We start from the raw sequence: 26,773 nt of genomic DNA on the forward strand, positions 1-26,773 counted from the left end.
CACAGGGACAAGAGTTTATTGCAACATTCAAGGTACTATACAGTGCTATAAATATATGTAATACTGAAATATTTACACCAAAATAATGCATTCTACATCAGCAAGCATCAACCACAAAAAGAACACCCTTCAGGCTAAATGAGATAAGAATACCTGACAGATGAACACAACACAACACAGAGCAGGAAGAGTAGCAAGCAGCTAACTGAAAGGCTGATAGGGCCCACGCTTCATCAGACATTTGGACAGGAGTCAGTCCTTACAACTACACTCTGACCACTTCACTTTCCCTCAGCTTATGCCTGAAGAGTGGCGCTCACTAAAGGGGTTTGGAGGAAGTGAGTTGTCAATCCCACGACCAGCAAGAAACTGGCAGATACAACTCTCAAGAATTTATCTGAGCACACAGTGAGCCTTCAGGCTGAGATGATGGACAGTATTAATGCTCTGGGTCACAGTGGTGGGTGGGTTGGGGTGGAGAAATCACTTTGGGGTATGCCAGGGTATTGGCAGGGGGGCGGGGGGTGTGGGGTGTGGTGTGGTGTTGTGGTGAGCGAGTGGAGAGAGGATGACTGCACTGTCACTCTGGGCTTTTCCACTGAACTAAGGTGGTGTGTCTGAAATGAGTGGACTGCAGTTGTGAGGAACACGCAACAGTTTTTGAACAAGAGGATGAGGTTTGGTAGGTGGTCTTTTCACAGGGAGACCAGCAAGATGGTATTCCACGCACCCCTCCTCCTCACCATCCATTACTGCAGCACTCAGTGGGTGAGAGGATGGTGTGGTCCAAAGTGGAGTCAATTCTGAACTCCTCTCTGGGTGCTTTATAACCAAGTGGCAGTGTCTGGATATACCGGTGAGAGAAAGAGACACACAGCTGGGTGCAGTTGGGATGTTATGAGTGTTGAGGGGTGGCAGCCTGTGTCCCAGGACATTGCTGGAAGGTCAGAAGTCTTCTGTGGCTCCCACCAGCCAGTTGCTGGCCCTCAACTCTCCCTCTAATTCAATGGCCTGGAGTCCTGTAGACTCTGTCCAGGGGGCAAGCCAGGCCATCACATGTTGGAGTTGCAATGAGTTTAGAATGGCTTAACTCTCTGATGGGGCAAAGAGGATGGAATGAAAGAAAGCACAGTCTCTACAGCTCAACTCTTTATAAAGAACACAGAATGGGTACAACAAAAACAACTTGGGGTTGTGGTCTGTACATCAGAGGAGGCTCACTCTTCTCAGGAACCTCTGCAAGTGTCTCCAGTGCAGGGTTGCTTCCTGTGGGCAAATCCAGTCGAAGATTCCTCCTCAGTGGCTAAATCCCTTTTAGGAAACAGTTCCTGAATCTGCTGGTTTACAGTGAATTCAGTGGAAGGTAACTGAGCAGTCAATTCCAAGGGATTCTAGTGAAGGACCAATCCACACCAGGTCAACTCTGTAGCAAATAGTGACTTGGTGAACATGAATGAGGTAAATGGATAGTGATTTAAATGGTGCATCCTGAGTGGGCTCATTCGCAGTGAATCCAGTGTTGAAGTGACCTCATTTCATATTGTCAATCCAACTTGAATGGGTGGAACAACAAGAACAAAGTGACCTCATGTGGGAAAATTAACATTGTCACCATTCTCAGTGGGAGAACATGCTGTGAATCCAGTGTACAAGTGGTCCTTGGTAGGGGGATACACAGCAAATCCAGTGCAGGAGTGGTTCTTGATGGGAAGAATGGGAAGAGATACAGTGAATCCAGTGCAGACGTGGCCCCTGACATGAGAACATGCAGCGAATCCAGTGCAGAAGTCATCCTTGAGAGGAAATAACGTAGCAAATGAAGAAATGGTCCTTGATGGGTAAAATTCAGTGAATCCAGCAGAGAGAGAGTCCCTCAGTGAATGAATATTCATCAAATTCAGTGCTAGAGTGATCCTTGATGCATAACTGTGGATCAGCGATCCTCAATGGGCCAATATCCAGTGAAGTAGTGCCTGCTCAGTGAATGACATTCATCCAGTGCAAGATGGCCCTCAACGAACAGAGGCAGCGAATCCAGTGCAGGGACAGCCCTCAGTAAATGGGTTTGCAGTGAATCCAGTGTAGAGCCAATGAAGCTTCCATTCAGAGTAACTTTCATGTTGCAGTCTTAAGTCAGTTGACAGAAGGTGAGGACCCCTGACATGGTCAGTCAATCAGACAAGCCTCGAGCAAATGTGATGGTTTAAGAACAAGCACAAGCTGAGCAGTTATTATTTGTAATGAGCCTGCTGACTGGAGCTGCAGCATTGCAGAGACAGGCGGAGACGGCCAGCTGGCGGGTGGGGCCATGAGATGGAGTGTTTATTTCGGAAAGGAGAATGAAGATGGATGAAAAGGGGCTGACGTCTTACCGCGCTGGAGTCACCTTATTCTTGCTCTCCATTTCCTTCCCTCGCACTGCAGCCATGTAGGAGAACAGACATAGCACAGAGTAACAGATTTCATGAGCCTGAAACCAGAGAGCAATGGGCCGATTAGCAACTGAATGGCACACACATTAATTCAGCAGGGACATGCCAGAAAACGGACACAAGCAGAACCCTCCTTCCCAAAATCTGACCCAGCTGCTGTCTGTTTCTAGTTCCGCACCGGGACAGGAGCAGAGAGTCCACACACCACAGCGGGACATCAGCTGAGACTGCACCTCCAGACAGCTTGCATAGCACATTGGAAATCAGAATTTAAAAATTGAAAGAATTTGTCACGATAACAAAGTGTGGAGCTGGATGAACACAGCAGGCCAAGAAGTATCTCAGGAGCACAAAAGCTGACGTTTCAGGCCTAGACCCTTCATCAGAGAGAGGGATGGGGAGAGGGAACTGGAAAAAATAGGGAGAGAGGGGGAGGTGGACTGAAGATGAAGAGAAAACAAGATAGGTAGAGAGGAGAGTATAGGTGAGGAGGTAGGGAGGGGATAAGTCAGTTCAGGGAAGATGGACAGGTCAAGGAGGCGGGATGAGGTGGTAGGTAGGAAATGGAGGTGCGGCTTGAGGTGGGAGGAAGGGATGGGTGAGAGGAAGAACGGGCTAGGGAAGCAGAGACAGGCTGGGCTGGTTTTGGGATGCAGTGGGGGGAGGGAACGAGCTGGGCTGGTTTTGGGATGCAGTGGGGGAGGGGGAGATTTTGAATCTTGTGAAGTCCACATTGATACCATTGGGCTGCAGGGTTCCCAAGCGGAAAATGAGTTGCTGTTCCTGCAACCTTCGGGTGGCATCATTGTGGCACTGCAGGAGGCCCATGATGGACATGTCGTTTGAGGAATGGGAGGGGGAGTTAAAATGGTTCGCGACGGGGAGGTGCAGTTGTTTGTTGCGAACCGAGTGGAGGTGTTCTGCAAAGCGGTACCCAAGCCTCCGCTTGGTTTCCCCAATGTAGAGGTAGCCACACTGGGTACAATGGATACAATATACCACATTGGCAGATGTGCAGGTGAACATCTGCTTAATATGGAAAGTCATCTTGGGGCCTGGGATAGGGGTGAGGGAGGTGTGGGGGCAAGTGTAGCACTTCCTGCGGTTGCAGGGGACGGTGCCGGGCGTGGTGGTGTTGGAGGGGAGTGTGGAGCGGACAAGGGAGTCGTGGAGAGAGTGGTCTCTCCGGAAGGCAGGCAAGGGTGGGGATGGAAAAATGCTTGGGTGGTGGGGTCGGATTGTAGTTGGCGGAAGTGTCCGAGGGTGATGCGTTGTATCCAGAGGTTGGTGGGGTGGTATTTGAGAACGAGGGGGATCCTCTGGGGGCGGTTGTGGCAGGGACGGGGTGTGAGGGATGTGTTGCGGGAAATGCCGGAGACGCGGTCAAGGGCGTTCTTGGCCACTGCGGGGGCAAAGTTGCAGTCCTTGAAGAACGTGGACATCTGGGATGTGCAGGAGTGGAATGCCTCATTCTGGGAGCAGATGAGACGGAGCAATTGGGAATAGGGTCTGCCTCCCCCTCTCTCCCTATTTATTCCAGTTCCCTCTCCCCATCCCCCTTTCTGATGAAGGGTCTAGGCCAGAAACGTCAGCTTTGGTGCTCCTGAGATGTTGCTTGGCCTGCTGTGTTCATCCAGCTCCGCATTTTGTTATCTTGGATTCTCCAGCATCTGCAGTTCCCATTATCACTGATAGAATTTGTCACGAGCCAGTTTTGGAGCTCTTACCCAGCACAGGTTTTAATAGTATGTTTGAGAAGAGAAAGCCATGGAGGGTCAAGCACATTAATAACAATAAAGAATTAAAAACCTACTCACCATTGGAGTCTTGTACTTGTGGGTCACCACTTCGTTAGTTTGTGGAACTGGAACCAGACGAGCAAGAGACAAAAGGAACAATTTAACCCAGAAACAAAGAAAGGTCATTGCAATCAGAGACTCCATTTACATACAGGCTGCTCTCTCACACACAAGGGATGTCTGTGTTTATTGATCGACTCTGACCAAGGCCACATACACCAGCATAGATGCATAAATATCCTGTGTACATCCGTAGTTACACAGCCCGACTGCGGTCACACAGCTCAACCGTGCCCACCCATGGTCATACAGTCGGACCTCCTACATGTGTGGTCATAGCAGGACCATGTACTTACACTGTCTCATACGGAGCTTATGAAAAGGACACATCCTAGGACACACACACAGAGGTCCTTTATATATAAATGCTTGGATTTATGTTTAAAGAGTGGACACATATTCATGATGTAAACTTTGCCCTAGTCAGAAGAAGATTTTGTAATACTGCAGTTTAGTAGAGTGAGAGGTAATGTTATTGAAAACATACAACAAAGCTGAGGCTGCATGTACACAATTCACTTGACAGTGGGCCAGAATTTACTGCAGTCGGTGAACCTCTGAGACTTGTTCCTACATGCTGAATTTTCACAAGCACTTGCTGTACAAATGTGGTGTTAGTGGGCAATGCTAATAGAATGATGCCTTCGACAGGACAGCAAGCAAATAATTGCACATCTTAACCAGACTGACCATTGCAACTTGACAGGAAAGTGCTGAAGATACTCAGCAGGTCTGGCAGCAGATACACAGAGAGAAATAGAGGGCATTTTTCAGGTCAATGACCCTCTGTCAGAACTGGAAGAATTTAGAGATGGAATTGATTTTAAACAAGTGCAGAGGCAGGGAAAGCAGGAGGAGGAAGATAGGAAGAAGCACAAATGCGGAATGTAGGAGAGATTGAAAGGTCAGGAGAAGCCAATGGTGCAAAGGGTAAAATGAGTCAGAAATGGGATATGTAAAGAAATAAAAAAATCTAGGGCAGGAGCAGTAAATGGAAAAAATAAAAGCGTGACCAACAGATGCCTTGTAAAAACAACAGGGGCAGAGGCGACAAACTGAAATATTTCAATGCAATGCAGAGTTCAGAAGGCTATAAAGTGCCTAATTGAACGATGAGGTGTTGTTTCTACAGCTTACACTGCACGTCATGGGAATAGTGCAGAGTCCAAGGACACAGAGGTCAGAATGGGAATAGGACAGAGTACTGAATATTTCCATTCATGAATTGAGCGTCAAGCCAGACTCAGAAAGCAATGAAATGAGAGAAGAGAGAGATTCCAATGAAACTTAAACAAGTAATAACTAATTCTTAAATTTCCAACAATGACACAATACAGCAGAGACCATGTGGCACTGCAGTTATTTTTACAAATATATTGCTTGGCCGTAATGAACACCAACCATACTTTTAAAGGTGAAGGCTTCAGATCAAATGGCCAAATGCCAAGAAGTGTTCTCAATTTTACAATCAATGGTGAGCAAACACAGTTTTGAGGGGCTCATGGAGCACAGGAACATGTGAATTAGAAGCAATAGGCCATTCAGTCCTTCAATAAGATCCTAGTCGATGTGGCGGTTTTCTCAGTTCCACTTTCCTATCCGACCATCCAAGCCCCAACACATCCTCAACTCTCCTGTTTATCAACAAACTATCTACCTCAACCACGATAAACACAATGATTATGCTTGCACTGCTTTCCAGGGAACAGCATTCCAAATATTGACACATTTCCTTCTTAAACGGTAGGACATTTACTTTAGCCAGATCCCTGGTTCTAATCTCTCCCACGTGAGCAAAGACTGGATCAGCATCTACCTTGTCAAGCCCCATGGCAATCGCATATGTCTCAATAAGATCACCTCTCGTTCTTCAAAACTGCAATGAATATAAGCATCAGCCTGCCCATTTGTTTATTTTGTTTAGCAACATCTGGATTCATGCTCACTGTATTCATTGATTGTTGGTACAGCAGCGAAGGTGGCGTCTACTATACTGGAGGCAAGGTCAACTGAGGCATTAGATGATTATGTAAACAGTATATGAGTTATGGGCAAAGATCAGGAGAATGGCACTCTGCTCATTCAGAAAGCTTGTGCTAACAACAAGGGGCTGAATGGCCTCCTTCTGTACCATAACAATCCTTGACTTGGTGGCAAATTCAACAACAGACTTATATGCATTTGGAGTTCTGGCACAGAGACTGAGGCTGTACATAGTGTTTCACAGACTCAGACTGTGTTTATTTACAGTGTTTCACAATCAGACTGTGTTTATATACATGGATCAAAGATGCACGCAATGTTTCATACAAAGGCTCAGTCCATGTGCATATAAACACAGTCTGAAGATATGAAACACTGCATAAAATGCCAGTTTGGGTGTATATAAACAGACAGAATGTATGAAACACTGTACACAGCATCAGTCTGTATATATTTAAATACAGTCCAGGTATGTGAATCATTAAATGCATCCTTATTTTCAATGTGTACACAAATGTACTGAGGCTGTACACAATGTCACAGACAGAGCTATGGATACAAACAAATGTAAAGGCACAGGCCTCATCAGGCTGTGTGCCATTTCATGTATCCAGACTATATATATATATAAACGTACACAGAGGATGAATGACATGTGTTACATAACCAATCTGTATACACACTGAGGTTCAATCCAGAGTTGGACATTCAGAATGCGTTTGTAGAGTCATATATTGAAGGTGTATGTAGTATCATGAATACACCAGGTGGGCATGAAGCACTTGCACCAGGGCATCATTCCCAGAATTTCACCTACAAATGTATGTTAATGAGCCTGGCCTCTGCAGGTCAGAGTGCATTGGGAAGAATGAGCGGAGCAATGCTTAGCGTCATTGTCCCAGTTAACAAGAGGCTCACACCGCCCCCTGGGGAAAATATCTACACTGTAGGGGAGAAGTTCTTCTGGAGTGCATTTGAAATGCAATTGACTCAAAGACAAAACATTTACAATTATGTGGCACTTCCATGTAGTAGGATTTTTAAAGGCATTTCACAGTCAGTGAAGCATGTTTGAAGCATAATCACTTGAAATGGAGGCCAGATGGCATTCTCTCAGACCCCTCAGATGGGCCAGCTTCAAGGATATCTGCTGTGGGATACGTGACACCAGAACAATACACCACTGAAAAGAGTTGTGTGTAAATAATTGCACACTTCCCTCAGGTGCTGCACTCCCTCAGACTGGCAAGTTAGAATCCTGATCAGAAATAGAATTGATAGTCATAGATTTCTGCACACAACACAAAGCAGATGCTGCCAAAAACTGAACGTGCAATATCAGATCAACATTAGGTTTAGTATGAAAGAAAGGTTTTTTTTGTGAGGGCGGTGGGTGGGGGAAGGTTGTGCTGCAGAGAGAGGGTGAAAGGCAGGAAGGAGAGAGCAACAGTATAGTGAGGCAAACAGGGGAGGGGATTCATCAGGACATTCTGTGGAGCAGACAATCAGGCGAGGAGGAACAAACTTACAGCAGCAACAGGAAAAAGATATGGTGAATCTTATGTACTCTCATTACCTGAAGGAGTAGCAAGGTTTTCAGAGTAGTCAAGGCAGCGAGTCTATGTCGTATCACCATGAACACAGCAGACACTCAAATAAGAGGCAGGAGAGAAACAGAGGCACTCCTTGCTCTGCAAACTTGCAGCTCCCCACCCCTGGGCACTTCTTGCGTCTGGGTCATCCCTAACCCCCTCCGGGCATCCAAACTTCTGGCCCCCCATTCTTCCCTGGGTATTCCTAGCCATGAATTCAAATATGCCATACTGCAAATATTCTATGGCATAACCATCACCAAGTCCTCCACAAACAACACTCTGGGGTTACCATTGACCAGAAACTGAACTGGACTCACCAGATAAATACAGTGGCTACATGAGCAGGTCAGAGGATAGGAATGGTGCAGGGAGTGACTCTTCACCTCAATTCCCAAAGCCTGTCCACCATCAACAAGGCACGGTTCAGGAATGTAATGGAATACTCACCACTTGCTTGGATTGGTGCAGCTCCAACATGCAAGAGGCTTGACACCATCCAGGACAAAGCAGCCTGTTTGCCTGGCACCATTAAGAATATTCCTTTTCTTCAATGCTTAGTAGTATTGAAAATAGCCAGAGTACCTATCTATAAGATTCATTGCAAAGATCCTTAGATAGCACCATTCAAACCCACTGCCACTTACATCTCGAAGAAGGGCAGCAGATACATGGGAATACCACCACCTGCAAGTTCTCATCAAAGTCAGTCACCATCCTGACTTTGAAATATATCACTGTTCCTTCACTGCCACTGGAATTCTCCCCCTAAGACACAGTGGGTTTATCTACACCACACTGACTGCAGTGCTTCAAGAAGACAGCTCACCACTACCTTCTCAGGGGATGGACAACAAACGTTGGTCCAGCCAGTGACACCTGAATTTCAGCAGTTAGCAAAATAAAAATCACAATAAACCAACAATGAACACCAACCTCCTCCAGTGTGCAGGATCTGGTACTGCACATCCTTGTTATAACCGAGTGGGCAAAAACCAACACACTCACAGGAAGCCTCTTTAATATATGGAACACACACACTTTAAAAGCAACTGGAGGGCCCAATATCCATTCAACCTTGTGACATTTGGATATGCCACTGATGCTGTACGTAGACAGACCCAGACTGTGAAACAATGTCCTGACAGAACTTCCCTGTAATTCAGCACAGCACGTACACGGGGTTTACAGTGGACTTCAGTGCATCTGTGGGAGGCTACACTGAATTCAGTGCTGCACATATGTTGGGTTTCACGGAAATTCAGGGCTATGGACACATGGGTCTTGCACTGGGATTCAGGGCACAGACAGTGGTTTATTCTGGGATTCTTACCAAAAACTTACAAAAAGGAATGTAAACTTACTAAATCAAAACAATGTTGTCTGGGGTGATTATGTGCACTGGCTCTTCAATGCTCACTTGTCTCTGAAGGCTTCTATGGTACTGGCTTCTGTCCTGAGCTATGAGGAGAAGCAATCAATTCCCCTTCCCCCTACTGGCTGCTTTGAGCAATCTTTCAATCCTGAGCTCCAGTAGCACCAGGCAGTGAGTAGGGAGCAGGGACATGATTCACACAGAAGGGAAAGGCACATCTTTCCTAAGCGAATATTCGCTCCACCTCCCTCCATGAGAAATGCTGCTCTGTCTTTTCAATATTCCAACACACACAGTCACTGGGAAATTGTAGCATTTCTTTCAATATGACAACACCCTCAGCCACCGGGGAATGCAGCACTATCCTTTCAATATTACAGCATCTTCAGTCACTGGGAAAAGATAGCATTTTCCTTTCGATACAATAACACCCTCATAAATGGGAAGTGTAGCGCTGTTCTTTCAATATCACTACACTATCAGTCATAGGAACAGCATTGGGCAAACGTGTATAACCGACCCCTTTGGCCTCAGTTCTGGCTCCCTTTGCCATGAGGTCATTTTGAAACAACAAAACAATAAAGAAAGCTCCAGCTTATGGCCATCAGCCAGAGGAGACCTCCAGTAACTCCATGTCAATCTCACTGAAACGGTGCAAATGTGTGAGACTGACTGAGCCCTGGTTTCCCACTGCAGCCAGCAGCTTCGCATCCCTCTAATTCCTGTGAAGGAGTGTCTCTGTCACTCTGAGGTCAGAGTGCTGCTTGTGTCTGGCACAGAGCCAACATCAAATAGTTAATTACCAAATTCTTCCAGGACAAAGACTCCTTTGACTGTATTGCACTTTTTAATGTGATTCAGTTCAATGAAAACCTGAAAACAAACAAAAAGATAAAAGGTTATAAGCCGAGATTAAGAAAAACCTAAAAGCTAGGAATGCTATCTTCTTTCAGAAAGCAAAATGCTGAATGTCATTGCAGATCTAGCAAAGAGCGTGTAATAAATAAAAAGATAATTCCCACAATCTGCCACAAAGCAAAACTAAAAGAATGAGAAATTCTTGCTAAGAAGCATAGACAGCAGTAGACTGGTACCTTCCACTCCTTGCAGGAGGAGAAAGCATGGAAGAGAAACGGTTGGAATTAATATCAGGCACAGCAAGGAGACACCCAACACACTCATACCAGTCTCTCTCTCCCCCATTGTTGACCAGGCCTGGGGACCAGCAGGTCACACCAAGGGATGGCCCATTACACACATGCAGTGCCTCCCTCCACATTTAAGTACAGCCCCACCTAACACTTGAATAACAAGGCTGTACATGGTACAAATGTACAATAACAACTCTAAACAGATTTGTGCATACATGCCAGGCACAAAGACTGCGCAGAATCAGAGTACAATTATGGAACACCAATCATTGCACGCCACATTGGGCCCTTCTTCATTGTGGACTGCAGGCAGTGTGTCCCAGCAAACAGGCTATTCAGCCCATTTAACTGTAGCTTGCTGATGTAACAACTGACAACAACAATCTAAACACAGAGGCAAGAGCAGGCCATTGAATTGGGTCAGTGACGATCTAATTGAGAACCACCAATCAATTTTTTTTCCTCTCAGCCTTAGATTTAAACCAAGACATGGATATCTGTCAATCTTAGCTTTAAAATTAACAATAGATTGCACATCAATTGTCATTAGCAGCAGTTTTTTTTTCCTAAGGTTTATGTATGTTTCCCCAATTACACTCCAAGTGAATCTGGTTCAAAGCATTACAGTCCTCTTAGGCCTCAATTCCAAACCAACTAAACCCTTTCCAGCTCCCACGTGCCCTCACTCCTTGCACCTTTTAATGTCTCCCCCCAGTTTATTCTAATTCCTGCATTCTCCATTTCCTTTAATTTTCCACCCTACTTTGTTAACAGCATCATCCAAATCCATGACAACTTCCATCTAGAAGGACAAGGGCAGCAGCTACATGGGAACACCACCCCCTGCAAGTTCCCTTCAAAGCTACTTGCTAACCTGACTTGAAAATTTATTGCTATTCCTTCAGATTAAATGGATTAAAATGCTATTAGCTCCTTTAGGGCATTGTTGGTCTACCTGTAACAAATGGGCTGCAGTGGTTGAAGGCACCAGCTCAGCACCATCACCACCTTCTCAAGGGCAACTAGGGACAGGCAATAAATGCTGACCCATTTCCAATCTCTAATAATACCCATCCAGTTGAATTCACTCTCCTTTCCATTCCCACACATTCTAACCTCCAGCCTGACTCATTGCACTCACCTGCGAACACCAATAAGAGAAGGCTTCAAATTGCAATTCATCCAAAGATTTTCTCAAACTCCAGTTCATTTAATCCCACTCTCATGTTGACATTCCATAGCTTTTCAGAAACCGGGGAGCTAATAGCTCGCTCACTCCTCAAACCCAGGACTAACTCTTGCCAACTTGATCCCACTCTCCAGAATACTCACTCTATTTTAGGATATTTTCAATTCTAATTTGTGAACTCCACCAATGGTTTAAATCAGAGTTCTCACAAGCATGTCCCCTCTTTGTAAATTGCTACTCTCATCCAAATGCAGAATTAAATTGCTGCCTCTTTTGCATTCAGAATGTGCTGTAATACTGGACCAGTCACTACAGTAAGGCCCCATCATTTGCCTAGTTACTCTTCAGAGCTACACTGAAGCTGCATCCAAGTACGATGGGAGTTTGGGTATCTGGCCATATCCCTGGAGACAATAATCAGATCGACTGTCCAGCAGCAGGTCTCTCCAAAACACACCCAGTGTCCACTGACTTCTATTCTACAAACACTTCAGCAGTTTAGATGCACACCAACAGCCACTGAAGACATTTCCCAGATCCACAATAAATCTCCAGAGCGACCCACAGGTGTATCACCCAATACACAGCATCACACTGCCCACACCCCTCCTCCCTACCACCCAATACACAGCACCACAGTGCCCAGACAAAATTCCCATCCCTACCACTCAGTAAATAGCACCACAGTGCCCAGACACAGACTCCCATCCCTAATACCCAATGAACAGCACCACAGTGGCTAGGCCCAAACCGCTAATCCTACCACCTGTACCACACAGACACACACACACACAGACACACACACCTGAACTCTCAGCCCTATCTCCCACCCACACCCTCATCCCTATCCCCACACTCATCACACTGGCACCCCACATTCACCTCCCCATACCTCCACTCAATCCTACACCCTCCAACTCTTCCCCCTTACCACCATGTACACTCTCTCACCAGCCGGTCCCCTTTCACCATGCATGCCCCCAACCCTCACACCCACTCCTGCCAACCAGAAACACATTCATTTCCCCTTTCTACATCTCTTACTGACCTACCCACAGCTCAAGCTCCTCGTCACCATTCTATCCTTAGATCCACACTGACCACCTGCATGCCAAACCCCAAACTGCAACTCCCCCACAACGCACCTCCATCACTGTCATTTGTATTCATCCATTCCCACCAACTACGCAGGCTGGATCCCATCCCCACTGTCAGAAAGCTAATGGACCTGCAATGTCAACCTTTGCCCCAGTGCTGTGTGGTGTGGAGCCAGAACACTGCTTGCCCAGCTTGAACCCCATATACAGAAGCTGCTGGCTGAAGTTACAGGGGCACAGGTATACAGTGTGTGGCACTCATATCCACAGAGCTTACGGTAGCAAGGAAGGACAGAAAAGGCTGGGGGATGAGGAATGGATGGACAACATTCAGATTTAAATCATCAGCAGCACCGCACCTCCCCTCCACCTCTCCCGAGTGAACTGGTTAGTGGAATAAGCACGGGATCTGCGCACAGCAGGAAGGGAGTCAGTCAGACTTCACAGAAGCTTGATTTAAACCTAGCAGTTAAGAAGGGTTTATTACTTTTGTACATTTCAAAAGGGATACCTACCTCTCACCAATGTAAAGACTGGAAAGAAATCGTCAAATCAAGCAACACCTTGGAGCAAGCGAAGGACAGGCTGAGCCCACAGGTAACGTAGCAGAAGGATGGCGAGTGCAGACACACATACAGCACACGAGAACCACAGCACTGCTACTATGTCAAAACCTCGCCTCTCTTTACCCAGCAACAGAAATAAAACAAAAGGGAACAACACCGAGCAAATGAAACTGATCACGAACACGGACAGATACATCGGGGCTCAGATGAAGCCTCAAGCCGGGTGACCAGCCCCTCCCATGCCTTGCTCCTCCGCCAACCCACTTACCTGGCTTTGCACAAACTTTAGATTGATCCCTTCCAGGGTCACCTGCAGGAGGCCACCGTCTCCGGTCCTCATGTCCTGAACAGGGAACTCACCTCCGAGCTCGGGACCTGTGGGGGTGACACCGCACAGATGGCAGTGAGAAGGGCATCCTCAGTCCTCTCAAAGGATAACAAACATACAACTAACTTACAGTGTGATCCTGGCTTTTGAAACCCAAGGAAGTCAAAATAGCTTCAACAGCCAGCGATTAACATCTGAATCATAGATACAACAAAAAAAGGCAACCAATCTGTGCACAGTGAGATCCCATAGATGAAAACATGTTATTGAATAAATATACTACTTTTAAGGATTTGGTTCGGCCATATCTTGTGGTTTAAGATAGGAAGAAGATTACCGTGCTCTATTTCCAGCATAGGCCTCCTTTGCAGTCTTCAGGAAGTTCTAACTGTGAGCTTGGAAAAACTTGGTCATTGACGAGAGCAGGCATGGTTATATGAAAAGGAAATCAAGTTTAACCAATTTATTGGGGTTCTTTGAAGGATAACATGCTGTGGAGATTGGGGAGCCTGTTGGCAAGCGTGACTTGGATTTCCAGAGGCATTTGATAATTTCCAAACATATTACTGTACAACATGGAAGCTCACTGTGTGGGCATTACAATGTCAGCATGGGCAGAAGATTGGCTGGCTGGCAGAAAAAGAGAGTACGCACACAACAGTCTTCTACTATTTCAAGTGGGGTCCAACTGGAGATGTGCTGGGCCATCAAATTTTATAATTTACAATGACTAAAGTGAGGGAAGTGAAGGTGTGGCAGCTAAATTCACAGAGGACACAAAGATACGGGGGAAATACATTGCAAAGTAGACATAAAGATGCAGATGGATACAGGAATGTTGAGAGAGTGGGCTAAAAATCTGGCAGGTGTAGTATAATGTGGGAAAATGCAAAGTTGCTTGCCTCGTAAATATCTGCATCTTTTCATTTTCTGTTTTTCTGATTAGGGGCTGAAGTGAGCAATGAATTGTTAATTAGGCATGGTTGGAGGATTGTTGCATGTTTTGAGAGCAAGTGACCTGACACTCATTGTCAGTTGTGGTTAAACTGTGATTGCAGATGAATTGGAGCTGAGGGGATTGTGTACAAATATAACGTTGCTCCGTGGACCACCTGCCAGTTATCTGTGACAAAGGCTTTCTGTTTGTTAACAATTATGTAATAGGCACTTAAGTAGGTGAACATCTTTCGGCTCTAAATAAGATACAGAGAGGTTATTAGATTTCCATCAGCTCAGCTCTCTGTTCTCTGCATTAAAAACCTGTTCAAACCTGAAGTAAACCAATGTTATCTTTTCTTCAGAGATAATGGGAACTGCAGATGCTGGAGAATCCGAGATAACACAGTAGCTGGATGAACACAGCAGGCCAAGCAGCATCTTGGGAGCACAAAAGCTGACGTTTCAGGCCTAGACCCTTCATCAGAAAAGGTTTTCTGATGAAGGGTCTAGGCCTGAAACGTCAGGTTTTGTGGTCCTAAGATGCTCCTTGGCTCGCTGCGATCATCCAGCTCTACACTGTTATCTTTTTTTTCAGTTGCTGTAAGCTGTGACTTTTAATTAATAAGTCAGAGGTGTTTTAGAAGTTAACTAGCCACACTGCACCTCATGCAAATCAATAGATGCATCTGGAGATGGAAGATTGAGAAGCACAAGGATCATCTCAGCAAACCCTGTGGATGGGATCCTTTGAACTGCTTTTTCAGTCCGTCCTTCCACCCATGCACACAAAGGAAAAATGGGTGTACATGTATAAACACATGCATGTGCATAACAGGGAATTATTTATAAAGCAATTAGAGTTTTAGTCAGTAGAGCTATACACTTACAGAACACAACTGTTGACCTGTAAAGTCAGGTAAATCGAGGAATTTTTGTGCATTTTATAAAAATCAACTTTTATTATGACTGAAGAACAGTGGGGTTTGATTTCCAACGTGCTACCCCAGCAAGACATAACAACTTGATTATTATCTAATTGGAGAGTGGCTGCGGATTTCCGAGGTGCAGAAGGATTTAAGTGCTCTACAGCATGAGACACAGGACATTACTATACAGGTGCACCATGTTATCAAAAAAGTTAATAGGATGCTATCCTTTATTTCAACATGAATTAAAAATTAAAGGAAGGATGTGCTTCAGTTATAGGACACTGGTGAGACCACACCTTGAATACCGTGTCTCTTTATTTCAGGAAGGACATAAATGTATTGGAGGTGGTTCAGAGGAAATTCATCAGATTGACACATGGAATCAGACTGATCTTATGAAGAAAGGTTAGACAAGTTGAGCTTGTTTTCACTGGGGTTTAGAAGAGCAAGGGGTGATTTGATTGCAGTATGTAAGATCCTGAATGGTCTTGAGAAGGTGGATGAGGAAAGGATATTTCCTCTTATGGCTGTATCCCAACCAAAGGGAGACACTGTTTTACAAGTTGCCATTGCCCTTCAAGACAGAAATGAGAATTTTTCCTCAGAGTTGTGCAACTTTTACACTCTCTGCCTCAGGAGGCAGTAGAAGCAGGATCAGTGAATAGTTTTAAGGTAATTAAGCAGAGAATTGAGAGTTAGTGGGAGTGGACTGGAATGGGGAATTTTGAAACCATAAACAAATTACCAATAATCTCCACAACTGGTGAGGCAGGCTCGATTTGTTTGTTCATATTTTTTGAAAGAAACCACCAAATAGTGTGGCACTCCCTCAATGCTGACCCTCCAACAGTGCAGCGCTCCCTCAGCACTGACTCTTTGACAGGGCAACACTCCTTCAGTTCTGAACCTCTAACAGTGTGGCAGTACCTCAGTACTGAAGCACTTAGAGTGTAGCACTCCCTCAGCGTTGACCTTTTGACATTGTGGGCTCCCTCAGCAATGATCCTGCAACAGTGTCATGCTCTGACCACATGGTATTCCCTCAGCGCAGATCCTCCAACAGTACAGTGCTCCCTCGGTACTAATCCTCTGTAAGTGGAGTGCCCCCTTAGCAATAGAATGGTGCTGCAACAGTATTAAATGGACAGAAATGCTCATTGACAGATTTACTACATTAAATCTGTTCTGAGGAAGGGTCACCGGATCCGAAACGTTAACTTTGTTTTCTCCTTCACAGATGCTGCCAGACCTGCTGAGGTTTTCCAGCAACTTTGTTTACGTCCCTAATTTACAGCATCCGCAGTTGTTTTGGTTTTTATTTATTACATTAAGTACTTGACACTGATCGCCAGTTGCGGATGAAGATGAAATATCAGAGACTTAAGACAAAATGAATATAAATCGGGGCCTCAACCTACAGGATTCCACACAAGTTACAATTTGATCATGGGGAGCATAATCAGATTGAAATGACCAAATCTGTGACGTCCCTTACATTTGACTAGCCTGGATATAAAAAGAAATTGTTGAGCAAAGTGTTGATTGATCATTGTAATCTTGGACAACTCTCTCCACTGAAGACAGAATGCGCTACTTGGGGAAACTGTGGGTATTATTTCACCTATAAAGAGGAATGAGGTAAAACCTCTGTAATGCAGAAGTGCCAGAATTGCATCAGAGACTGTGTGACTGTGCACTTTGGCTAAAATAGATCTAGTGTCATTTTGATTTGGCATCTTATTTGAAGAATGTTGGCCCTAATATTACTAGCCAATGGAAGGGCCTCACAAAAAAAATGTTAAGTGTTTCAAAACTGAAATGGAAGGCTTGCGTAGTGCAATTGGGCAGCTGATTTGGCTGGGTCGCCACATGCCAGTTTTCAAGTTTTAGAGTTGAGTATGGCTGTGAATAATTCCAAGGTGAAAAATACCAGATGCTGCCTGGATTAGAGGGAATGAGCTGTAAGGAGAAGGTAGTGAAACCCAGATTGGTTTCTATGGATTGGCGGAGCCTGAAGGGAGACTTGATAGAAGTCTTTAAAATTATGAGATGCATAGATAGAATTGACAGTCAGAATCTTTTTCCCAGAGCTGAAATGTAAATATTGCAGGCGGTGGAGGTGGGGCATGCATTTTAGGGGAGGGATAAGTTCAAAGGAGATGTGAGGGGCAAGGTTTTTTTTAAATAGAGAGTGGTGGGGCTCTGGAACATTCTGCCAGGGGTGGTGGCACAAAATTGTGGGCCGAATGGCCCTTTCCTGTGCTGCACTGTTCTATGTTCTATCATTCAGGTAAAACATTGAAGACTGTACATGATCCCTGATTGTGTGAAGGCAGTTATACTCTCTTTGGCACAGGCAAAGGCTAATTCACTCACCAACTGTCTAATGCTTATGTGCTAATCGTGTTGGTATGATACCTGGTTTTATGCTCTGTTGCCTTGCAGCTGCACGCTCCATGCTGTCCTTCACACAGTAGTACAACTCTCGACACTGCCAAAGAACACATAACTGGGGTTAGTCATATTACATAGAACATACAACAGGCTGCTCAGCCCACCATGTTTGCAAGCAATTAGAAAACATAGGCTGGCCACTGGGCCAACAGGTGGAAGTGTTGGAGGATGTTTCTGTTTCACTGCCTATCCATGCTTCAAGATCCATCTAGCAGACTGGGCACCGCCCTCTTTCTTGCTTGAGATCTACAGGATCTGATTGGTCTGGGGCAGTAGAGGAAAGTCACTTGCTCATCTAATGATGAGACACTCTTGTTTGAAGCAAGATGTATTTACTGCATGATGACAACTATCTACAAGTTACTGTGATTGACTGGACATTGTTATGGACAGTGAGAGGAAAAACCAAATGTTGGGTCTTATTCCTTCTAGACCTTTGCCTGTTCTCCCAACCAATCTGTTGGCATCACCTTAGACAGTGTTGCTTAAGACATTTGCTGGAATAATCTCTTTCAGAGCTTGACACTCTTAAACAACAAGCCAGTTTTGTTTACATTTGTGCACATATTTACATTTACCTACCGCATCCACTCCCAGAGGTCACACTCACACTCAGTCACAAGCTGATCAGTCACTCTCCAAGACAGCACGCCAATCCGAGAACCACTCTCCTAGGCAACGATCTCATTTATTCTACCAGAAACAAATCACACTCACTCCACCACACACTGATCAGACTCGAGGGAGTAGATTCAGTCTTAAACAGGACATCATTTCTTGCATAATAGCAATCAACCTGACGTTACACTGATGCGAATATTACAAAGAGTTAAAAGAAGGAACTAGATAGTGAATCTTAATCCTTTGAGATCCTATTTTATGTTTTCAAGATATAGTTCTTAGGGTTAAAAGGATCAAAGAGTATGAGGAGAAAGGGGGAACAGGGTACAGAGTTGATGAACAGCCATGATCGTACAGAATGGTGCAGCAGGCTCGAAGGGCTACTAGGAGCTACTACTCCTAGTTTCTACAATTCTAAGGTGTTCTCCTACCAAACCTACATATCATCATCATCATCATCATATTGAGTGCTGCTTAATATCTCAGCATTAACCTCTTCAGGTGCTCACACAACAGGGAGAGCAGATGATTGATGGAGTGCAAGGAAGAGAGACAGACAGAGTGGAAACGAACATGAGGACAGATCCAGTGTTTGTACCTTCTTGGTGTAGAACTTGTTGAGCTGGGTCTCCTGCCCATTACGTCTCCACAGACAGAGGACCTTGGTCTTAGGACAGTACGTCATGTTAATGAGCTTCTCATACCACCAGCGTTCATAGATAGTGCCGATATTACTGCGTAGCACAATGCAGTCATCACACACCTATCAAACACAAGGAGTACAGAGTGCCTGAGCCAGGCATTCGCAGTACAGACACCAATAACCACAGTTTATTAATAAAAAATAAACTTTGCGCAAACACAGATACTAAACTAGTTCTGTACAGTCTTTGCATATAAACCTGTCCCTGGTGTTACAAAGGTGGTCACACCTCATTGCCGCAGAACACTCGAGGTGCTTAGACCATTTTGTATCACCTTTGTTGGAAAATTTGCAAAGAAAAACACCTCTGACCAGAAATCCATCAGGAAATGGTCAGCAAGTAATGCCCTTGAGTCCATGCAGGAAAAGGATAATGTGGATCTTGTCAGGCGATTCCTTGAGTAGAATGCCTCATCACCGGAACTTTCCAACAAGCACCAAGATATTGCTTGGCGGTGGTAAGAAAGGTATTAGCCAGATCCTTCATATACGCCCAGTCGCTGTGTGCCACAGCATGCTGCCTTTAAAATAGTTGAACTGGTGAAGGGACAGTCACACATCTCGTTCTGGAATCTGCCTTTCAAAGGAAGTCCGGTGAGAGATGAAGCGGCTTTTGTCGCTGTTCATCCCAAGCACCTCCATGACACACGACTCTGTGCTCTACAGTCTGTTTCCTGGGATGAACATGGAGACAAAACACTGACTGTGCCTGGAAGACCACCAACTCAGTTGAAGACTTTCTTTGGTCTGCCCAACAAGAGTTGACTTCAACCAAGCATTGCAGACTGGCACATTCTAACATCCAGGACTACGTGCTGAGGGATACACTAGAGTTTGGGGAAGCAGCCACCAAGGTGCAGTGGGAAAAGGCTGAGGTCTTTCTACCAAAGTACAAGGCTTCAGTCAGTTGTCAGACCCTCTTTGCCTCAAAATGAACATAAATAGTTGCCTACAAAAATAGAAAATGCCTAGTTTGGCAACAAGTAGAAAGGGTTCAGAGGAATATAAGACCATAAGACATAGGAGTGGAAGTAAGGCCATTCGACCCATCAAGTCCACGCCACCATTTAAATCATGACTGATGGGCATTTCAACACCACTTCCCTGCACTCTCCCCGTAGTCCTTGATTCCTTTTGAGATCAAGAATTTATCGATCTCTGCCTTGAAGGCATCCAACGTCCCGGCCTCCTCTGCACTCTGCGATAATGAATTCCACAAGCCCACCACTCTCTGGCTGAAGAAATGTCGTCTCATTTCAGTTTTAAATTTCCCCCCTCTAATTTTAAGGCTGCGCCCATGGGTCCTAGTCTCCCTGCCTAACGGAAACAACTTCCTAGTGTCCACCCCTTCTAAACCATACATTATCTTGTAAGTTTCTATTAGATCTCCCCTCAACCTTCTAAACTCCAATGAGTACAATCCCAGGATCCTTAGCTGTTCATCATACGCTAAACCTACCATTCCAGGGATCATCCGTGTGAATCTCCGGTGGACACACTCCAGGGCTAGTATGTCCTTCCTGAGGTTTGGGGCCCAAAATTGGGCCAAATGACACTGGATCAGACTGGGATGTCTGATCAGTGAAGCTGTGACTCTACAACTGTAGAGCTCTGAGAAATGTCAAAATTCTCATGTTTATTTGGTTTTCTCTCTGCAAATACTGTACAGATATGATTTGAAACTTCTTTATATATGTCGAGTTGATTTTTATAAATAAAGTGTATGTGTGAAATTTAAAAAAAATAGATCTCCAAACAATGGAGAGGAAGTAGAAGATAGCGCATGTAGGCAGGTTTTGGGAATCTGCAGTACAAGTAGGGTTGTGCTGTAGAAATCATAATCTGATAAGATTCAATCTTAAGTTAGAAATTGATAAAAATCAGTGAAGGATTAAGGTCCAAGACTAGAAAAAGGCAGATTTCAGAGGTCCAAAAATTGAACTGAAGCAAGTTGATTGGAATCATATTTTAATGGATAAAACAGCAGATGAAAAATGAATGAATTTCAATAGACAGGTGAATAAGGTGCAGGCTAGGTACACAGCCATGAGAAATAAATATGGGGTATCCAAAGCGACAGTACCCTGGATGACTGAGGCTATTGGTGAGAAAATAGGAAGAAAAAGGAGGCATAAGATGCATACTGGAATAATAACAGCAATCAGGAACAGTATCTCAAATACAGGAGGGAGGCCTAAACTGGAATAAGGAAGGGCAAGAGGAACCATGAGGGAAGGATGATAGGCTGCACTAAAACAAAGAGTGAAATATTCTGAAAGGGGCAAGAGAACAAATCACAGAGCTGTTGACAGAAATTTTCCAAGCCCCTCTGCACATAGTAGTCATCCCAGGGGGCTGGAGGATTGTAAATGTGACGCCATTGTTTAAGAAAGAGGCAAAGGGTAACCCAGGAAAATACAGAACTGTCGGCTTGATGTCAATTGTAGGAAAACCTGATGGAGGCCATAATACAGGATAAAGTGAACAAACACTTTAAGCAAAATTAAGTTAATACTTGACAGCTTTGTCAAAAGCAGGTCATGTCTGACAAATTTAATTGAGTTCTTTGATGAGTAGATGAGGTTGATGTGTGTTTGGACTTTCAGAAAGCATTTGACATGGTGCCACATGGCAAGCTGGTTAGCAAATTAGAAATGTTTGGGATTGATGGGTCCTTGACAGCATGGATTAGAAGTTGGCTAAAGGACAGGAAGGCGAGGGTAGGTATGGACGGGCATTTCCAGATTGGAGACAAGGAGAAAGTGGTGTTTCCCAGTGATCGGTATTGTGACCTTTGGTTTTCTGATTTACATACACGATTTGGAGATGAACGTTTGAGGAAAAATCTCTACATTTGCAGATGATACTAAGTTAAGGATAATAGTAAATTGTGAGGATAACACTGAGTAACTTCACAGAGACGTTGACAAGTAGGCCAAATGGGCAGACACCTGGTAGATGAGTTTCAATGCAGAGAAATGTGAGGTAATGCATTTTGGTAGAAGAAATAGGGAGAGACAATACAGACTCAACGGTAATACTTTGTGGGGAGTACAGGAGCAGAGGGACCTCAGGGTTCACATGCATAATTCTGTGAAAGTAGCTAGACAAGTTGAAACAAGTTTTTCAGAAGGCTGATAAAATCCTTGGGTTGAGAAATAGGGGCATAGAGTATACAAGCAAGGAAGTGATGCTACATCTCTCTAAATCATTGATCATTTGCAGTACTGTATTCAGTTCTGGGTACATTATTTAGGGAGGGATGTTAAAGCCCTGGAAAAAGTTCAGAGGAGATTTACAAGAGTGATACCTGAAATGAGGGATTTTAGATAAAAGGAAAGAGATTGGGAGGTTCTCTCCTTGGAGAAGTGAAGAAAAAGAACGCTTTTGATTGAAGTGTTCAAATTTTTGAACAATTTTGGCAGTGTAAAGGAGGATTTTCTATTTCCACGAATTGGCAAGTCAGTAATTAGGGGTCACAACATCAAAACTGTCAGCACAAGTGCTCAGAGTGAGAAAAGAAGAAACTTCTTTACTCAGTTGTTAGAATTTGGAATGTACTGCCTGGGAGAGTGGTGGAAGCAGATTCCACAGAAGGTTTCAAAATAGAGCAGCATATATGTCTGAAAGTGATTAAATTTAGAGAATGATGGATAGGCCAGGAGAATGGGGCTAGCTAGCGAGTTCCTTTGGGACCCTGTACAGACACAATGGGTTGAAGAGCCATTTCTGTATTGTAAAGTTCTTTCATTTGAATCAAGGCAGCTAATGGAATACTGGTCTTTACATCTAGAGGACTCGAATACAAGAACGCAGAAATTATGCTGCACTTACACAGAACCCTGGTTAGACACTACCTGGAGTACTGAGAGCTGATTTGGACATCAAGTCTTAGGAAGGATATATCAAGCACTGAGGGAGTATAGCATTGACATGATGATGCCTGGACTTCAGGCGCTAAGCTATGAGGAGAGATTATACATATTAGGCCAATTTCTCTTGAATTTAGAAGGTTAAGGACGATCTGATCAAAGTCTCCAAGACCTTAACAGGAAAAGGCAGGGTAGATTAAAGTTAAACTGTTTCCAATGGTTGCGAATTCTAGAATTATGTGACAAAGTCTGAATAAGAACCAGACTGTTCAGGAAAAATGTTAGAAAGCTTTTTTACATACAATGGACGGTAGATGTTTGGAATGCTCTTCCATTGATAGCATTGGACGCTGGATCAGTTGTTAGTTTTAAATCAAAAATAGGTAATCTTCTGTTTAGCAAAGGTATGGAGTTAGGCCACAGATGAGACATGATCCCATTGCATAGCAGAACAGAGTGAAAGAGCTAAAAGGCCAACTAAAATAACGAAGTGTGGAGCTGGATGAACACAGCAGGCCAAGCAGCATCTCAGGAGCACAAAAGCTGACGTTTCGGGCCTAGACCCTTCATCAGAGCGGGGGATGGGAAGAGGGTTCTGGAATAAATAGGGAGAGAGGGGGAGGCAGACTGAAGATGGAGAGAAAAGAAGATAAGTGGAGAGGGGAGTATAGGTGGGGAGGTAGGGAGGGGATAGGTCAGTCCAGGGAAGATGGACAGGTCAAGGAGGCGGGATGAGGTTAGTAGGTAGGAAATGGAGGTGCGGCTTGAGGTGGGAGGAAGGGATAGATGAGAGGAAGAACGGGTTAGAGAGGTGGGGACAAGCTGGGCTGGTTTTGGGATGCAGTGGGGGAGGGGAAATTTTGAATCTTGTGAAGTCCACATTGATACCATTGGGCTGCAGGGTTTCCAAGCGGAACATGAGTTGCTGTTCCTGCAACCTTCGGGTGGCATCATTGTGGCACTGCAGGAGGCCCATGATGAAAATGTCGTCTAAGGAATGGGAGGGGGAAGTTAAAATGGTTCACGACTGGGAGGTGCAGTTGTTTACTGTGAACCATGCGGAGGTGTTCTGCAAAGCGGTCCCCAAGCCTCCGCTTGGTTTCCCCAATGTACAAGGGAGTCACGGAGAGAGTCGTCTCTCCGGAAGGCAGACAAGGGTGGGGAGGGAAAAATATAGATGGCGGAGGTGTCGGAGGATGATACGTTGTATCCGGAGGTTGGTGGGGTGGTATGTAAGAACGAGGGGGATCCTCTTGGGGCGGTTGTGGGGTGTGAGGGATGTGTTGCGGGAAATGCGGGAGACGCGGTCAAGGGCGTTCTCAACCACTGCGGGGGGAAAGTTGCGGTCCTTGAAGAAGGTGGACATCTGGGATGTGCGGGAGTGGAATGCCTCATCCTGGGAGCAGATGTGGCGGAGGCGGAGGATTTGGGAATAGGGGATGGAATTTTTGCTGGAGGGTGGGTGGGGTAAATGGCCAACTAAGTTTGTATGATTGCACCATACACCAAGTGTGGGGGGGGTCAGTATCCGTGGTGTGTGCTGTTGTGTACAGAGATCATTCCCACAACCCCTGTGAGGAGCGGACTGAGAGAAAAGTGAAACATTATTCAGATCATGAAGGATATTGAATGGGAGGATGGATTTGAAGGTGTTTTGTTCAGTTTGGAAAATATTGACAGTACCATCTGGCTAAATGTCACATGACATGTGCATGCCTTGGGCTTGCCTCAGAGAGAATTAGTGATGAGCCAGTTACTTTTTATTGCACATTCCCTACTGTGCAGCAGAGGTGACATTAGCTTTATGATTCTGGAGTAATTCAGGTGCCCAGTACCTCCATGAAGAAGATTTCACCATTGGTGTCTGTTCCTGCATGCACCACAAAGGTCTGCTTCTTGATGTGACGGCTGCCACAGGGTCGAATGTGGAGATCGCGGCTCTCCTGAGGAATAAATGCAAAGCCACAAGGGCAACAGCCATCAACCACAGGCCAGACATGACACATCATTGGCAAACCCATCTCTAAACCTGCAGCAGGATCTTCCGAACACAGACTGTATTCTCCCATTGTTTGTCCTAGTGTTGGCCTGACTACAACCCTCCCACTGTAGCTGACCATAATCCCTCTGCTGATTGTCCAACTCCAATCCTCACGCTCGCACACACACTGCCTCGCTCTGATTCTCTCGCCCGCACACTCTCTGCCTCACTGTCATCCACCTACTCATTCAGAAGGTCAGGAGGAATGGGATACAGGGGAACTTAGCTGCTTGGATACAGAATTGGCTGGCCAACAGAAGACAGCGAGTGGTAGTAGAAGGAAAATATTCTGCCTGGAAGTCAGTGGTGAGTGGGGTTCCACAGGGCTCTGTCCTTGGGCCTCTACTGTTTGTAATTTTTATTAATGACTTGGACGAGGGAATTGAAGGATGGGTCAGCAAGTTTGCAGACGACACAAAGGTCGGAGGTGTCGTTGACAGTGTAGAGGGCTGTTGTAGGCTGCAGCGGGACATTGACAGGATGCAGAGATGGGCTGAGAGGTGGCAGATGGAGTTCAACCTGGATAAATGCGAGGTGATGCATTTTGGAAGGTCGAATTTGAAAGCTGAGTACAGGATTAAGGATAGGATTCTTGGCAGCGTGGAGGAACAGAGGGATCTTGGTGTGCAGATACATAGATCCCTTAAAATGGCCACCCAAGTGGACAGGGTTGTTAAGAAAGCATATGGTGTTTTGGCTTTCATTAACAGGGGGATTGAGTTTAAGAGTCGTGAGATCTTGTTGCAGCTCTATAAAACTTTGGTTAGACCGCACTTGGAATACTGCGTCCAGTTCTGGGCGCCCTATTATAGGAAAGATGTGGATGCTTTGGAGAGGGTTCAGAGGAGGTTTACCAGGATGCTGCCTGGACTGGAGGGCTTATCTTATGAAGAGAGGTTGACTGAGCTCGGTCTCTTTTCATTGGAGAAAAGGAGGAGGAGAGGGGACCTAATTGAGGTATACAAGATAATGAGAGGCATAGATAGAGTCGATAGCCAGAGACTATTTCCCAGGGCAGAAATGGCTAGCACGAGGGGTCATAGTTTTAAGCTGGTTGGTGGAAAGTATAGAGGGGATGTCAGAGGCAGGTTCTTTACGCAGAGAGTTGTGAGAGCATGGAATGCGTTGCCAGCAGCAGTTGTGGAAGCAAGGTCATTGGGGTCATTTAAGAGACTGCTGGACATGCATATGGTCACAGAAATTTGAGGGTGCATCCATGAGGATCAATGGTCGGCACAACATTGTGGGCTGAAGGGCCTGTTCTGTGCTGTACTGTTCTATGTTCTATGTTCTACTCACTGTGCCCCATTCTAAACCTCACGCTCACTCTGTGCCTGACTGCAAACTACCTTCCAGAAAAGTGGCCTTGATCCTATTTTTGTCAATATGCAGGAGACTGCAGTCCTCTTTGGTGTTAGTAGATTAATGGAACTTTTACAACACCTAAGGGAAACTTCAGGCTTTCTATTTAGTTCACAAAACACCAGAGTCAAGCTCAGTTTCACCCCTAGAAAGGAACTCAGGGTTCTTCAGGGAATCTCTTGCCTTAGGGGACCTAGTTTAGATTAGATTAGATTCCCTACAGTGTGGAAACAGGTCCTTCGGCCCAACAAGTCCACACCGCCCCTTGATATGTCTCACC

The 26,773-nt window shown here is 45.1% G+C and overlaps 1 protein-coding gene across 22 annotated transcripts in view; it reads right to left on the minus strand.

Moving 5' to 3' along the window:
- Positions 1-26,773, minus strand: part of madd (MAP-kinase activating death domain) — a 176,714-nt gene continuing 149,941 nt past the window's right edge. For 21 of the 22 annotated variants that reach the window (XM_059651946.1, XM_059651966.1, XM_059651951.1 and 18 more), the window contains 7 exons: positions 24,926-25,033; positions 19,114-19,278; positions 17,859-17,931; positions 13,513-13,619; positions 10,045-10,114; positions 4,250-4,296; positions 1-2,470 (listed from right to left, as the gene is read on the minus strand). In XM_059651946.1, the coding sequence (XP_059507929.1) occupies positions 2,369-2,470; positions 4,250-4,296; positions 10,045-10,114; positions 13,513-13,619; positions 17,859-17,931; positions 19,114-19,278; positions 24,926-25,033 (672 nt within the window). In that variant the 3' untranslated portion in view covers positions 1-2,368. The remainder of the gene's footprint in view (positions 2,471-4,249; positions 4,297-10,044; positions 10,115-13,512; positions 13,620-17,858; positions 17,932-19,113; positions 19,279-24,925; positions 25,034-26,773) is intronic. The other variant, XM_059651962.1, reaches the window with a different exon arrangement.

Source organism: Stegostoma tigrinum, chromosome 17 (assembly GCF_030684315.1).
Source record: "Stegostoma tigrinum isolate sSteTig4 chromosome 17, sSteTig4.hap1, whole genome shotgun sequence".
Lineage (NCBI taxonomy): Eukaryota > Metazoa > Chordata > Chondrichthyes > Orectolobiformes > Stegostomatidae > Stegostoma > Stegostoma tigrinum.